The sequence below is a fragment of the Durio zibethinus genome, chromosome 3 (assembly GCF_047325235.1).
Source record: "Durio zibethinus cultivar Kanyao isolate XHJ-2024 chromosome 3, ASM4732523v1, whole genome shotgun sequence".
Classification (NCBI taxonomy): Eukaryota; Viridiplantae; Streptophyta; class Magnoliopsida; order Malvales; family Malvaceae; genus Durio; species Durio zibethinus.
In genome coordinates this window covers 34,452,839-34,467,154 of record NC_143164.1, presented here as the reverse complement: position 1 = coordinate 34,467,154, position 14,316 = coordinate 34,452,839, and the positions used below count along the sequence as shown (strand labels likewise).

The window sequence follows — 14,316 nt, the reverse complement described above, 5'->3', positions numbered from 1 at the left end:
GATCATACTAATAGTAAGTTATTATAATAAAAAATATATCTCCATAAAAATCAATCTTCCTTGTAAATTTTTATACAACTTTCTTAAACTCCTTTCTTTCTCTTACTAGATATTTAAAAACTCTTTTAAAACCTAAATACCAAGCTCCAAAAGAGTATGTGATACCTTTTCCACTAAGATTTTAAATCTGATAGACTGGTAATAATATCAAAACCAATAACAAGATCTTTTTAGGGAAGTGAAGATCATAAAATTTTTTGAGTAATTTGACAATCTGAGAAGATTTGAAGGGTAACAAGGTTACTGATAAAGTCTGTAAAAAATACATTCTCATCAGCGGTTTTGAAAAAGATTTTCTGTTTTGTCCAAAAATTTTTGAGTAAGACAAAAAAGTTTGCTATGATTTGGACTGCACCAGTATAAAAAAAAACTGTGACTGTTACAGGAAGAAAATGAAGGAATGGTTTAAGTTAATGGAAATGGTTATAAATGTTGATATTTTAATTTTAGATATATTAAATATATTTTTTTAAAATTTATTACATGAATTAATTGAATTAAATTTTAAAATTATTTTTTATTTTCTTTCAATATAATAAAATGATTAAAATACTAAAAAAATCCTTTGAATTATTTTACTTTTTATGAACAAATTTTTATATTTTTATTATATCTAAATAAGTCATTATTATTTGATTTAGATCCAAATAAGAATTTATTTTAAACGAAAAATTAATTTTTGTTAAGAGTTTATTTAAGTATAAATTAAATGTTAAAAATTTATTTAAATACAAATTAACTATTAAGAATTTATTTGAATATAAATTAAAAAATTAAAAAATTATTTGGATGTAATAAAACTAATATGTTAAAGTTTAAATATTTTCTTTTAACCTGGTAAAATTGTGTAAAATAATTTTGCACATATTCTTTTCTCCGATTGAATTCATTGATGTATTGATTTTTACTACTTTATAAATTGCATATAAATTTTGAATTCATTAAGTTATTGATACATGACATGGCTTTTGTTTGTGTGTGTATATATATATATATATATATATATATATATATATATTTTTTTTTTTTTTTTTTTTTTTGCTTAAGGATATTTCCGTTTGTCAAGCAATAAGGTGCTTACTATCTTCTCTTTGCTTCGTTGGCACAAAACTTTCGTATATATATATATATATATAGATATATTTTTTTTTTGCTTAAGGATATTTCCGTTTGTCAAGCAATAAGGTGCTTACTATCTTCTCTTTGCTTCGTTGGCACAAAACTTTCGTAGATAACAAGGTATCTAAGTGACTTGTATATTATGATTTCTTGTACTCATTGAATTTTTCTTTTTCTGAAAGTTGAACACGATAACGGAGGTTTTTTAAAAAATTATAATCCAAAACTATTTTCAATCTTGTGCTATTTTACAGATTTGATAATTTTAAATATAATAAATAATATAAAAAATTTTAAAATGATATGATTTAAAATTATAATAAAATTATATAAATTTAATAAAATTAAAATATTATTTAATATTTAACATATTAATATAAATTATAATATAATATTTTTTATTTTTTATATATTTTTAACACGAAATAAATTGATTATTGATATACAAATTACGACTTGATAAAGGAAAAAAATTATTAAAGCAATCTTGATTCTATCTGGGAATTCAATTTGCAAGGAGACATGTAAACATGTATACTTAGGTAAGCAATCTTGTTTTGTTTCCAAGTGTTGCTTGTCTGGCTAAGTAACTGGAAATTTAATATCTTTAAATGGCAATCACCTACCCTGCCCAAACATTGGTGTTTGATTGAAGGCAATCCTTGTTTCGTTCCGGGCCTTGAAAGCTTGCGTGCAGAAACAGGAATGAGGAATCAGTCCTAGATCTGAAACAATAACCCGATCTTTGCATTAAAAAAGCTAGCCTTTCGTGCTTATCCAAAGCCTAATCTTCTTTAGAAAGAGAGTTAATCAATAAAGCACATTATGATTTATGAAAATTAATTATAGGCAAGAGTAATAAAGTTACCCCTTCCTATCCAACCTGACCTGGTCCCTTCAAATGAATGCTTTGAGGACAAAGACACATGGACTTTAAAACCCCTTTCCATTACATGGTTAAACAAAGTGAAGTTGCAGGTCCCATTTTCTGTCCTGTTCTGATTAGTTGGCGTGAGAGTTTGGACAAAGTGATCATTGCAGAGTAAATAGACGAGAGATAGAGAAGTATATTGTTTATTGAGTTGATAAAGATTGAATATTTCATTCGTAAAATTTGATTTGATTTTTATTATCAACAGTCACTATATAAATTTAATATAAATTCTGGATGTTATGGTAGACTTTAACCCTGAATAATCTCAACTCACCTGAATTTAAAAAAAAAAAATAGATGAGAGAGTAGCGGAGAAAGAATGCTATAAAATTACAGATAAAATAATTTCTGCTATGAGAGTACTTGGGTTTTTATCAAAACATTTAACGACGAAATGACGTTCTTCAATTTTAAAGTAATTAAATTAACCTTAAAAAGGCTTAACACCGTTCTCCGCTCACTTCATTAAAGATTACTTCCTTCTCCTTTTCAGCAAGGTAGAATTGGACTAAACCACAGCAAACATTAGGCATTGTTGACTTGGTTTCCTCCGTAAAAATGACATTAGCTTGTCTTTAACATGGCATCCGTAGGTTTGAATATGATTGAAGGTAAAAAGGAGGTTTGGGTTTCGTAAAGAGAAGTGTTTGAAAGAAGGTAAAGCTATTTATTTCTGCATTCGAAAACTCAGAAGAGTACAGGGAGAGATTGACAGCAGAACAAGAAAGTCAGGACAAAACACCATTAAAATCCGGACTTAAAACTCGGTCCACTAAAGGACAAAACTTACAATTCAATTTTTATAGATTAGAAACTAGAAAAAAAAATAAAAGTAAATTGAAAAGAAAAAAAAGGAAATCTGGAAATTATCGTTGGACGTTTGCAGGCTTTTACTGTAAAAACCAATCATTCTCATGCATTGTTGCGTCGCCTCTCTTTCTCTTCCTTTAAAAGGCACACCCAACAACAAAACTCTACCCTTTCAAACCAAAGCTTTTTTTCTTCTTTTTTTTTTTTCCGTTTTCTCTCTCTTTTGCAAAGTTTTGCAAATTTGTGGCAATTTTGCAGGGGCTGAATTAAACTGAATAAAGAAGAGTTTGGCAGGGTTAAATCGATGTCTAGAGTGAGAGCCCACTAACAAAAAGTAGAAGTTCATACATCTGAGAGAGAAAGAGAGAGTACTGAAGCTTATCTTTCAATATTTCTTTTACTTGATTGTTGATGATGGCTTTCTTTTCACATGGAGTAGCAAACATTTATTCCATATTTGCCTGAAACACCCGGCACTGTAGACAGATACAGTTCTTTTGCAGTAAAAAAAATGGCAGAGCAGTTGATCGTGCCTGCTTTTGACTTGATCATGTGCTTTGCATGCGGGTTATTATGATGGGTATCCATTCTTGTCCTTGTTGAAGCAGTTGATCGAAGAAACTGAGATAGTAAAAGACAAGAAATATAGGGAAACCAAGTTTTTTGTTTATTTTTTACTGTTCCGCCATGGAGGCTACAGAGATTTAGGAAGCATTTCAATGTCCCAGAGTAGGCGTTTTCTTTTCTGTTGAAATTAAAAAGAAAAAAAAAACTTGCATGGATTTGTGTGTAATGTTTGAGAGGGATTTCCAGTAGAGTTTTAGCAGAAAACAGAGAACCCGTTTTACTTTTTTTTTTTTTTCGTGGTACCTACTTTTGAGTTTTCAACATCTGAAGGTGGATTTTTGTGACAGGCGCAAATCATTTCCAGCCTTCCAGGTGAGCTCATGCCTTTTCTGACTTTCCATCTCTGTCCTTTTAGTTTGGTGTTCCTTCTGCTTAATTAATCTGATTCTTTCATTTGTTTTTGGTTTCGTTTCATATTAAAATTTTTGGGGGCTGATATAAATCTGATAAGAGGTAGATATGCTAAGGAATAGGTCCAGATCAGTGACCAGCAAGCAAGCTTTAATGGCTGATCACAGCTCTCAATCATCCCCTGCCCAGAATCACACTAAACCAATCCCATCTTTCTTTGATTCTCCAAGATTTAAAGCTTTCACTACAAATGGTCTCCCCGAGAATGATGCTATCAAGAGTCCTACTTCAATCCTTGACAACAAACCATTCTTTCCTTTTGGTTACCCCTTTGGTTTTAACATAAACCAGCGAAAATCCCCAGAAGTTTTCTCACCCAATAACAAACAGCACTCACCTAAGAAATTAGAATCAAAAGGTATTGGTCTTGCTATAATCGATACATTCAATGAAAAGCCAATTGAGAATAAGAGTTCTCGGGAGACAAGTAATAACAAAGTGGTTTTGTTTGGGACCGAGCTCAGAGTTCAGATACCTCCGCTCCCACCTTCTTTAATTTATCCAACTACTCCAATATCTCCAACCGATTTTGGAATCAAGAGCAGGAATTCACATTTATCATCAGCATTTGGCTCTCCCAATTCTGGTATCCATATCAAGGATTCTCCTCGGGTCTTCACTGGATGTCTTCCTGTCAAGGAAATGGAGCTGTCTGAGGATTATACATGCGTGATATCTCACGGACCTGATCCCAAAACCACCCATATATTTGACAACTGCGTTGTTGAGAGCTACAGCAGTGTATCGGATAAGCCCAAGTCTCCACCAGAGAGTTTCCTGAGCTTTTGCCACACATGCAAGAAGAATCTTCAACAGAAAATCGACATTTACATTTACAGGTCGGTTCCTTTTTCTTCCTCCTGAAATCCATCTTCTTTTATCTGATAAACTAGATTCTGTTAGGTTTAAATGCATAATCTGACAATTCTTTTACACTGTAATGCAGAGGAGAGAAAGCCTTTTGCAGTCAGGAGTGCCGTTATCAAGAAATGCTCCTGGATGGAGTGGATAATTAAGAATTTCATTTCATCACTGCTTGAAGAAATTATTTTCAATTGCGAATGATTGATTCCATAAACCAAATATTGTCTCAGTTCTTTTTTTCTTTTTTTTTAACCCTCTCCCCTGCAGATATAGATAAGAGAGGATGAAATAATGTAGACTTAAATTAATTTTGTTCAAGTATTTATATGATTGCCAATGGCCTTTTGTTTTTTCCTACAAATTTTTTTCCTTGGCTTTTCAACAGGTGATGATGCATGATTGAAAATTGGCTTATCTTTATTATATTTTTTTTTATTTTTTTTCCCATTCACATCAATATCATACCTATGATAATTTAAACAGGGGAGCCAATTATTTCACTGATGAAGATTCTCATATCATACCATTCTGTTTCTTATCACTTTCTGGTGATCATGCCCACCTGTCTATCTTGGTTGAGAAAGAAACATCTTCGGGAAATATTATATCATGGAAGCTTGATATATAAAACTGACTTTTTCAAGAAATAGATCCAATCTCTAGCCTCTTTCTAGATCGATGCTAACAGGAGTAAATCAATTAAATATTAGTAGTGGTTGAGAACTTTGATCCTAGTGCAGAGATAACTCCAAATATTCAAATTGTAAAAAAAAAAAATGCTTTTCCAATCTGAATTATCAACCCACGTCATTGCCAGGCCCCTCTTGCCATATCTTTTCTCAAGCAAATATAATAATGGTGAGCAGAGTAATAACAATGATAATTTGCATTAAGCAAATAAAGAGAAAGCAACCTTCATTTCCTATATCAATCAGTCCAGATTAGACTCGCTCAAAGCGTTGGAAAATTTGATAAAATCCTATGATTGTTGTATTAAGAATGGTTCAACGGAGTCAGATACTATCTTAATAAATAACATCCATCACCCAACGAGCTACCAACTTGCTCTTAATTAAAACCAAATTATGCAGGTATACTTGGGTTTTTGGGAAAAGATGAACATTACATGTGAATCTTTTCAACTGTGTAACTATAATAAAATGGGTGGAAATGCAACTTGATGATGACAATTGCATTTGCTTTGAGAAACTCTAAAATAACTATCAAGAAAAGAAAAAGGTATCATAGAAATATTTGCATTTTTTATCATTCAATGATTTGCTTCTCCCAGAAAATTGCCAACTAGCTTGTTTAATTTTAACATCAGAGCCAACCAGCCTAGTTCTTGTATCTCCAGTTCCCAAATTTCCCCCCTCGTCTTTAATCACTCTAATCAAGAAACAACATAGATTTTTCTGTTTGAGCTTCGATATCTCAGAACATCAAATCCTGAGCTTCGACAGCTCAAACTAATGGCTAATTGTTCTCTGTCTTTCTGTCTCTTCTCATCTTCAAACTTGTTCAGTTCAGAATACAGGACCTCCTAAAAGAAATAAAGATACCTGTTCTAGTCCAAGCCTGTTTAATATCAATGTTGTCCCCTGAAGTTAGGATGACTGATCGAGTCCATTATTAGAGGTGTTAAATCCATTTCCGCATAATAATCTAATTAAACGTAAAACACCAAGGGTTGCCACGATTCTCAGATTCACTGCATCTTCAACAGTCGTTTAACTCTACCTCAACATCTTGATTTGAACTATCAAAATTCAAAATATTCCAGGTGAAAGAAAAGGGGAACTATCAATCTACGCATGCCTTGACTCAAATTATTAGATCAACGCGTATGAACTATAGCCCAAATTTCATTCAACCTTCATTAATTAATGATCGGATCTCACTTTTGCTTTTCATGTTATTTGCGACTACATAGAAACTAGAAATTCGTCCAAAATCTTGTGATTGGCCCAATAAAATGAAAAGAAAACAAATGAAAAACATGGTGGGGACTGAGGAGCCGAGCAAGCAGCAATTCCTATTATTACTCTGGGCTGGGATGTCTAGCTGGTTGACACTTGAAGACATGAGATGACACTAATAAGGTCAATGATTTTTACAACCCATGTTTCTAAAGTGTAACATTATCCGGTTTCTGAATTTAAAAGGAAGCTGGGAACATGTTTTTGTATTCAACACACCAAGTATAACCCCCACCGATACCCTATCACCAATCATCTATTTTTGAGCTTAAGATAGAGAATTGGAAGTGAGACAATATTGGCAGCAATCCAACTTTATCCTAAGCTAGCAACTTCTCCCATGATAAGCGAAGATCTTTCTTGTAACTTCTACCATATTGAATGGTTGTAACAACTTCGACGTTTCAGAAGAAATCCCTTAATTAAAATTTCCATTCACTGTCAAAGATTAACAAGAAAAAGCCTTGCAATGGAATGAAAATAACACGCGGTGCTCTGATCAAAACTGAAGGTATTGAGCAGCTCTTTTCACAGTCGGCATCCTAAATCCGAATTGAAAGAAAAAAGAGAACGAAAGGAAATACTATAAGTTATCCCTTTCAGCAGGACTAGCCTTTAATTTTGAAAATAAAGAGACGGGTAAGTACTACGAGTCTATAATCTCCAAGATTAACTTTACACTAATGGAGCATCCTCCTCTAATCCTGGCCCCTAGTAAGGCGAGGGCAAGCCGGTCTTGTTCGTGATAAGTAGAAAGCATTGGATATGGGGCTTTTGTAAGGTGATGGCTGATAAGCGAGGGATGGTCTTCAATTGGCGGTAAATCTTGGGATAAAGTTCTTCGAACTTGATGTGTCGGCTGCTGCTTTACTATGATACAACTAGTAATCAAATCGTATCTCCACTCGTTTTCGATTGCACGAGACCCTTTTCAAGAAGTTTGAAGAGGTGAAGATAATCCACATTTCCAGAGAGCCAATTTCAATGCTAATGCTTTGGCCAAAAAACCGGCAACTCTTAACATTAACATTTTTTTTTTTAACCTTTTACTGGGAACCACCAGATTTTGCCAACTATGTTTCTTGAGTTTTTTTTCCTGTGATGGGATAAAATAAAATTTTTATTCGTACTCTTAGTCTTATTTTAGAATACTCCATGCCATGTAATTTTTTTTCATCCTCACCCCCAAAAAATCATCCCACTCCCCCCAAATAAAGTGTTTAATTTTCATATTTATTAAATTATTTTTCGTGTAACCCAGACCAGATGTGTTGCCTCCAAATCTTAAATCTATTATATAATTCTATGATTATATAAAACTTAGCCTTCTTGGAGGTACTAAGGAAAGTATGAGGCTATTGGAATGTTCTTGTCAACAGTATGCCTCTTTCAAACCATGCTCCTGCAGAAGATAGCAGACTTTCAATAGTTGTTGTGGATGAGGGTTCTACTTCGACCAAAAAATCTAGTGGCTATGTTCCATCACTCCTCTTGGCTCCGAGAATGGACAGTGACAAAGATTTGGTGCAGACACAAGAACTTTTTCAGTTTGGAGCTAACTTTTGTTCTCATCAATTTCATCAAAGTTGTGAGCCCTCTCGGATAAATTTCTCAGTAGACACTTTCTCTGAGCAAACCATCACTATGACGTCTTTAGATAACCGAACTAGCAATTCGAACAAATGCAAGTTTGCTGGTTGCTCAAAAAGAGCAAGATATGGGCATCTGGTCTTTGGATTGGTCATGGGGGGCGACAAAGATGCCATAAACCTGGGTGATAGATACAGATGGTGAAGGGAGGAGCATAAAGGGTAGAGACTACATCATGTTTGGAGTTGGAGGAGCTTATGTATACGGATGGTGGGGGGAGTATCATATTGGATTTAGTATGACAGTAGGAGGGGCAATGTGAATAGGCAAGTTCATTGGTCAAGGTGCAATGGCTGGAATAGGTCTAGAAGCAGGAGGAAGGATGATGTTAATGGGAGTGGTGCAGCACATGAAATGGGTGTTGATGGTTTGAAAGGAGCTGCGGCGGTAAACAACTCCTTATTGACAAGTCCTTGATCATTACCAGAATTTAGAACCACGGGCTTGTCCTTAAATTCTTCTGCCCCTTGCTATGTGGAGTTTGAATTTTTTAAAATAAGCGACCGTAGAGAATATTATGTAGGTTTCGGTTTGAATAAAGAGGAAAGAGTGAGTGAGGTATAGATGACATCAACGAAAATGGTCTACAAGAAGTCACCATTGTTAAGAGTTTCGCCGCAATGTACTGCCATAACTAATGTACGTTTTTACTACGAAGAAAAAATAATGGTAAAGTTATGGTTTTTGAATTTGGGCAATTGTTTAATTTGCTTGCTTCTGAAAAAAAAAATTCTTAAATGACATTTTCATATTTTACTCTTATAATATTACAATTATTCAATTATAATAAAAAATTATATAAAAATTCAGTATAAATTTCAAATAGATTTTTAAAGAACCTCACATAATTCTAAATTATAATTATTTAAATTATATTACAATAATAATAAAATAAATTATATGCTCCTTAAATTCAAACTTAAAAAAAAAAAAAAAGAGGGGATTTCAAGGCCTAAAGTTACCAGGCTAGAAGAGAAGCTACTTGCCAACTATATATGATAATTTAACATTTACTTAAGCATCATAACGCATAAATACAAGTGGAAAACACCGTTGACAAAAGAACAAACAGCACTTCGAAAATTAACATGGCACTTAAAAGAAAACATTGTCCACAGCTACATAAGCTACTGCTTGAAGAACTCGTCGAAAAGCAAAGACAACAATAACAAATATTTCGGAAACATGTGCCAGACGCAGATAATGTTTTCCTACATGACTTCCATTAAATACTACATCCAACGCGAACAGATCTACTTTAACAAAAGCCCTCCGGAAATACTTATCCCATTTGCTCACTGAAGAAAAATATAGAGCAGATCATTGGTAACAGTTAAACTAACATAATAATCTAATCTAAATTTCATGGAATGAAAATATCTTGTAAGTAGCTTGGCACAGTCAACAATCTCCAAGAAAGATTGGCTCCATGAACGCTCCTGACTACAGAGTGGCATTACCCATTAGGATGAACAAGACACAAACAACACTTGCAACTGGACATGGCAACATTGATTAACCTAACAAGCTTCAGAAGCAGAAGTGACAAATAACCACTTTACTTCCCCTTCCCACTTTTTCCTTTTAAAAAACAGAAAAAGATGGGAGAAACACCCTAACAGAGTGTAGAGGAGAGAAACCCTTACCAAAAGACAGAAGAGTATATTTAGGATATTTGATTGTTAAGCAGTCAATTCAAGCATTAATGGAGAAAGGAATAGAGTCGCAAGAAAAAGAAAGATCATCTAAGCAGGCTAGTTGAGGCAAGGTTAAAAAAAAGAAACAAAGCGACTAACCCAAAGTTAGACTATTAGAAACAAAGGACATTGATTGGAGACCTAGGAAATAAAGATGATAAGAAAAAGAATATAACAGAAACCTAAGGAACTTGGCAAAGCAATTTAGAGGAGATTCAACAGACTACACTATATACATTGTGTCAGATGCTAAAAGTCAACAACTGGAATGAGACTAACCACCAAGGACTTTATATAGTAAAGTTGTAAAATAACAAGCACATAGTTTCATTCAAGCCCAAGAGATAAGAAGGCAGCCATCTCTGCAATTTCATGCCATGGAAGAGAGCAGACAATCTTTGATTCTAATGTAAGCTCCCTTCAGCTTCCAAAACAGCTTGAGTCATCTTCCATCCAAGATTACAAAACTCATACATCACATACTGTGCGCATCTTGTAAATCAAACCTTTCAATAACCAGCACAAAACTCTCACAATGCATCAATTCATACAGCAAATTCTACAGATTGTCAACCTACCATTGCCATCACTTTTTCTCATACTAACGCACAGAGAAAGCTAAACAAACTCATACCGACCCATGCTACCAGTCTTCTTATTCAATCTACATACAATCTAAAACTAACTCCAATTTGAACAGTGAACTTATTTACAAGAGCTGAAAAGCCCCTTCACTCTTGTCAGTCATCGGTGTTGTCAAGATTGAGAATGCGACGTAAAGTCTTAGTCGCAGAGTCAGCACTACCAAAAGGTTCCGCTACAGAAGGTTTAAGCTCCCTGGTAGGAGATGCAGGCGCAGACTTGGCAGTTGGATGAACATCAATGACTGGGTCAGCAGGCAAATCAAGTGACACAGTCCTCTTCAGACGAAGTGAGAACTTGGGTATCGGCAAAGAGCTAGGCGGTGGTGAATTGGAATAAGCAGGTCCAGCCCAAAGCTCAGAGTACAGAAAAACTTCCCCAGAGATCTCCTCACCAAAAGGCTTACCATTTCTAGGGGTTTTGTTGTTGTTGATAGGAAAAGGAGAGCATTTCCTGGTAGTTGAGTGTGTTCCATTAGCAAAAGGAGATTTTGTATTTGGGGAAGATGATGATGAGGAAGAGGAAGGGGTAGATGCCCCTTTGGTTATAGTAGTAGAGCTATACTTACACGGGGTTGGGAGTAATCCTGCTTCGGATTGAAAAGTCCTACAGTTAATCCCTGTAAAATTTCTACCTGGTGATGACCCAAATCGGGCTGGCCCATGTGGCTTCACCCTGCTACAGTACTGATTCCTATGTTGCGCCACCACAACAAGAGTCTCCATTCTTTCCTTAATTTTGATAATCAAAACGCACTGATTCAACGATTCAACTCGGTCTAACAAAGAAAAAAAAACCCCAAATTCTTCTATATCCACTAAACGTCGTTACCGGCCACTGAAATATAATCAAGGCCACAACTTTAAGGCTAAAATCATACCTAAAACAACACTTTGAACTTCTAGATCTTCGCCATCATAGATTCAACAAGACGGTGTTAAAATCAAAGTTATTTACTTTGTCTAAAATTAGAGGATGAAAGCCTCCGCATATTCACAGGAAAATTATGGTAATAATAAAAACCCGCTATTCTGTTGCATCGAATCAGACGATCTTCGTAGATCACAACCATCAATCATCAAACTGCAGAAAAAAAAAAAGAAAAAAAATGAGAAATTGCAGCAAAAAAACCCAGAATCCAAAATTAAGAACAATAAGAAAAATGACAGTCATTTGCTGGGGAGAAACTTTTTTGGAGTGGGAAAATTACCATAAAAAAGTTAGCCCTTCAGAAATGTTATCTGATGTTGTTAGATCTGAAGAGAAAGTGAGTGTTCTTCTTCTTCTTGTGAACGGTGATTTCATGTAAATTTTTATTTGGTGGTGTTCGTTGTTTTCTTTCTTTTGGCCTTTCCAGAAAGCGAGAGAAAGTAAAATCCCAAGGAACTTCAATGGCTTTCTCACAGTTGTACTTAAATATCTTACATGTACTGCTCCTCCGCTTACTGTAATTTCTTAGAAAAGTAGGCCTCATTTAGACCTGATTTACGGTTTTGACATTTTATAGTTCCTTGACACGTATGAGGAAGGAAAATCAATAAATTATAAATTGTATCAGATATTCGGGAAGAGGATCTTTTCACTGAAAAAATTAGCGGAAGTTTTTTTTATTTTATTTAAAAAAATAAATAATACAATCTAAATCTATAAGTGAGATTTAAAATTTGTTTAAATTATTTTTATTTTTTAATTATTTTAACAGTTAATTTAAAATTGTTAAATTATAAATTTAATTAAAAATGTAGTTTTTATTTTTAAATAAAATAATAAAAACTTTTACAGCTTAAAATAATAAAAAAAACTCTTTTCTTATCCGTTCTATTATTTTTTACCCATCAAATCAAACCTTTTATACTTTCTTATTAAAAAAATGCCAATAGAAAATTACTTTAAAATTTTATATGCAAATCCGACATTGATCGAGTACCTAAGGTAGGAGACTAGGAAGAAAAAAATAACTTCAAACCGGCGTGAAGAGAAGCCAAATCCTATGTCGGACCCATCAAATTAGAGGCAAGGAAGTTGGTCCTCGGTATGAAGACAAAAGATAGAGAAAAAAGGTTGGTTCTTGATAACGAGTATTCACCAACTAATAGGTGCCGTTTTTATTAGAGTTTTTATCAGAGTGTTATCAATTGAGTTTAAATTGATATAATATTAAATTTGAGTTAAAATTTAATTTAAAATTTAAGATTTAAAATTTTATTTAAACTCAATCGAGTTTTTTTTTTGTTTAAATTTAATTCGAGATAAAAATCGAGTTATTTAACTTTACTCGATTAGGCTCGATTAACATATAAAAATAAATTTAATTTTTATATTCAATAAAAATTTGATTATTTGTATTCGAACTCAAATTCGAACTAAAGATATTTTATTAATTAAAATAATAAAAATATATTTTAATATAAAAATTAGATTAGGATATCGAGTTATTTGAGTCAGATATAAGAATACTCAAACTCGATTTGATCGATAAGTTGAGCTACTTGAGCTTAAGCTCGACTCGATAATAAACAAATCGATTAGAGTTTTATTCGAATCAAATCTAAATAACTTACGAGTACTAATGTATCATTTACATCTCTAATTTTCATTCCCCCCTCCCCCAACTCTTTTAAACTAAAGGTATAATCGATCGAGTTTGAATTAAAATAGTACTAAGCTTGAATTCAAGTTTGACTATAAATTTGAGGTTTGAAACTCGATTCGAACTCGATCGATTTTTTTTTAATTCGACTCGAGATAAAAATCGAACTATTTAAATTCACTCAATTAAGTTCGATTAATATGTAAATATAAGTTTAATTTTTATATTTAACAAAAATTCTATTATTTATACTCAATCTTAAATTTGAGTGTGATATATTTTATCAATTAAAATATAATAAAATATAAAAATTTGATTAAATTGATGAATAACTCGGATCGAATATAAAAATATTTAAATTTAATTCGATCGATAAATCAAATTATTCAAATTTAAATTTAATTCAATAAAAATTAAATTAAATTCAAATTTTATTTGAATTAAATCATAATAATTTACGAATACTATGTTTTCTTTACGCATCAACTCTAATCCTATACGACAGAAATAAGGTTGGTCGAAAAAGTAAAAAGCTAGCTTAGCAAAATGCTTTTATTGAGCCTTTAGTCTGCACGCCGAAAGGCCTATCCAGACTGCCTACTTTTATAGATTGCCAAGTGCACTTATTTTTTCCTTTTGTTAAACTTAAATAAATCTAATAATTTAACATTATTCTTCCTGCTTAAATAGTTTGAAAAATAATTTAAAATGGAATTTTAAAAATAAAATTGGAGAATTAATCTTTATGTTTATGCGAAAATATGAATTTAATATTTATACCATAATTTAATAAAAATAAAATTTTATATTATTTTTCAAGATTTCAAATTTCAATAATAAAATTTATTTTATCATTCGATTGGTTTTATTTGAACGTTAATTTGAAATGACGTTGATCGTGCTAACAGCGGGATAAATTTGTTTGGTCGACTA

General features: G+C 32.7%; 2 protein-coding genes across 12 annotated transcripts; one reads left to right on the top strand and one right to left on the bottom strand.

The window, feature by feature from the left end:
* Nucleotides 1-3,089: 3,089 nt before the first annotated feature.
* On the top strand, nucleotides 3,090-5,186 carry LOC111284022 (FCS-Like Zinc finger 8-like). Of its 10 annotated transcripts, none has more exons than XM_022872761.2 (4): nucleotides 3,090-3,291; nucleotides 3,838-3,862; nucleotides 4,008-4,800; nucleotides 4,908-5,186. In XM_022872761.2, exons 3-4 carry the CDS (start codon nucleotides 4,010-4,012, stop codon nucleotides 4,975-4,977), a joined length of 861 nt encoding a protein of 286 aa, XP_022728496.1. In that variant the 5' UTR covers nucleotides 3,090-3,291; nucleotides 3,838-3,862; nucleotides 4,008-4,009; the 3' UTR covers nucleotides 4,978-5,186. The 10 variants fall into 10 exon arrangements, with proteins under 10 accessions (XP_022728496.1, XP_022728495.1, XP_022728494.1 ...); XM_022872760.2 differs by having other exon boundaries at nucleotides 4,002-4,800; XM_022872759.2 differs by having other exon boundaries at nucleotides 3,090-3,503.
* Nucleotides 5,187-9,438: 4,252 nt separating this feature from the next.
* On the bottom strand, nucleotides 9,439-12,173 carry LOC111283780 (uncharacterized). 2 transcript variants are annotated; one of them, XR_016341028.1, is made up of 3 exons: nucleotides 12,004-12,173; nucleotides 10,431-11,876; nucleotides 9,439-9,752 (listed from the first exon to the last, which is right to left on the bottom strand). XR_016341028.1 is itself a non-coding variant. In XM_022872398.2 (2 exons), the coding sequence occupies exon 2, from the start codon at nucleotides 11,516-11,518 to the stop codon at nucleotides 10,892-10,894; it is 627 nt and encodes a 208-aa protein (XP_022728133.2). In that variant the 5' UTR covers nucleotides 11,519-11,876; nucleotides 12,004-12,173; the 3' UTR covers nucleotides 9,490-10,891. The 2 variants fall into 2 exon arrangements, 1 of the variants encoding a protein (XP_022728133.2); XM_022872398.2 differs by having other exon boundaries at nucleotides 9,490-11,876.
* Between the last annotated feature and the right edge of the window lie 2,143 nt (nucleotides 12,174-14,316).

What these genes read in the sequence shown, in the direction of transcription:
- LOC111284022 (XM_022872761.2), top strand. Translation starts at nt 4,010, where the DNA reads ATGCTAAGGAATAGGTCCAGATCAGTGACCAGCAAGCAAGCTTTAATG. An exon ending in ATCGACATTTACATTTACAG is followed by an intron (nt 4,801 to 4,907) that starts GTCGGTTCCTTT and finishes ACTGTAATGCAG; the next exon opens with AGGAGAGAAAGCCTTTTGCA.
- LOC111283780 (XM_022872398.2), bottom strand. Translation starts at nt 11,518, where the DNA reads ATGGAGACTCTTGTTGTGGTGGCGCAACATAGGAATCAGTACTGTAGC.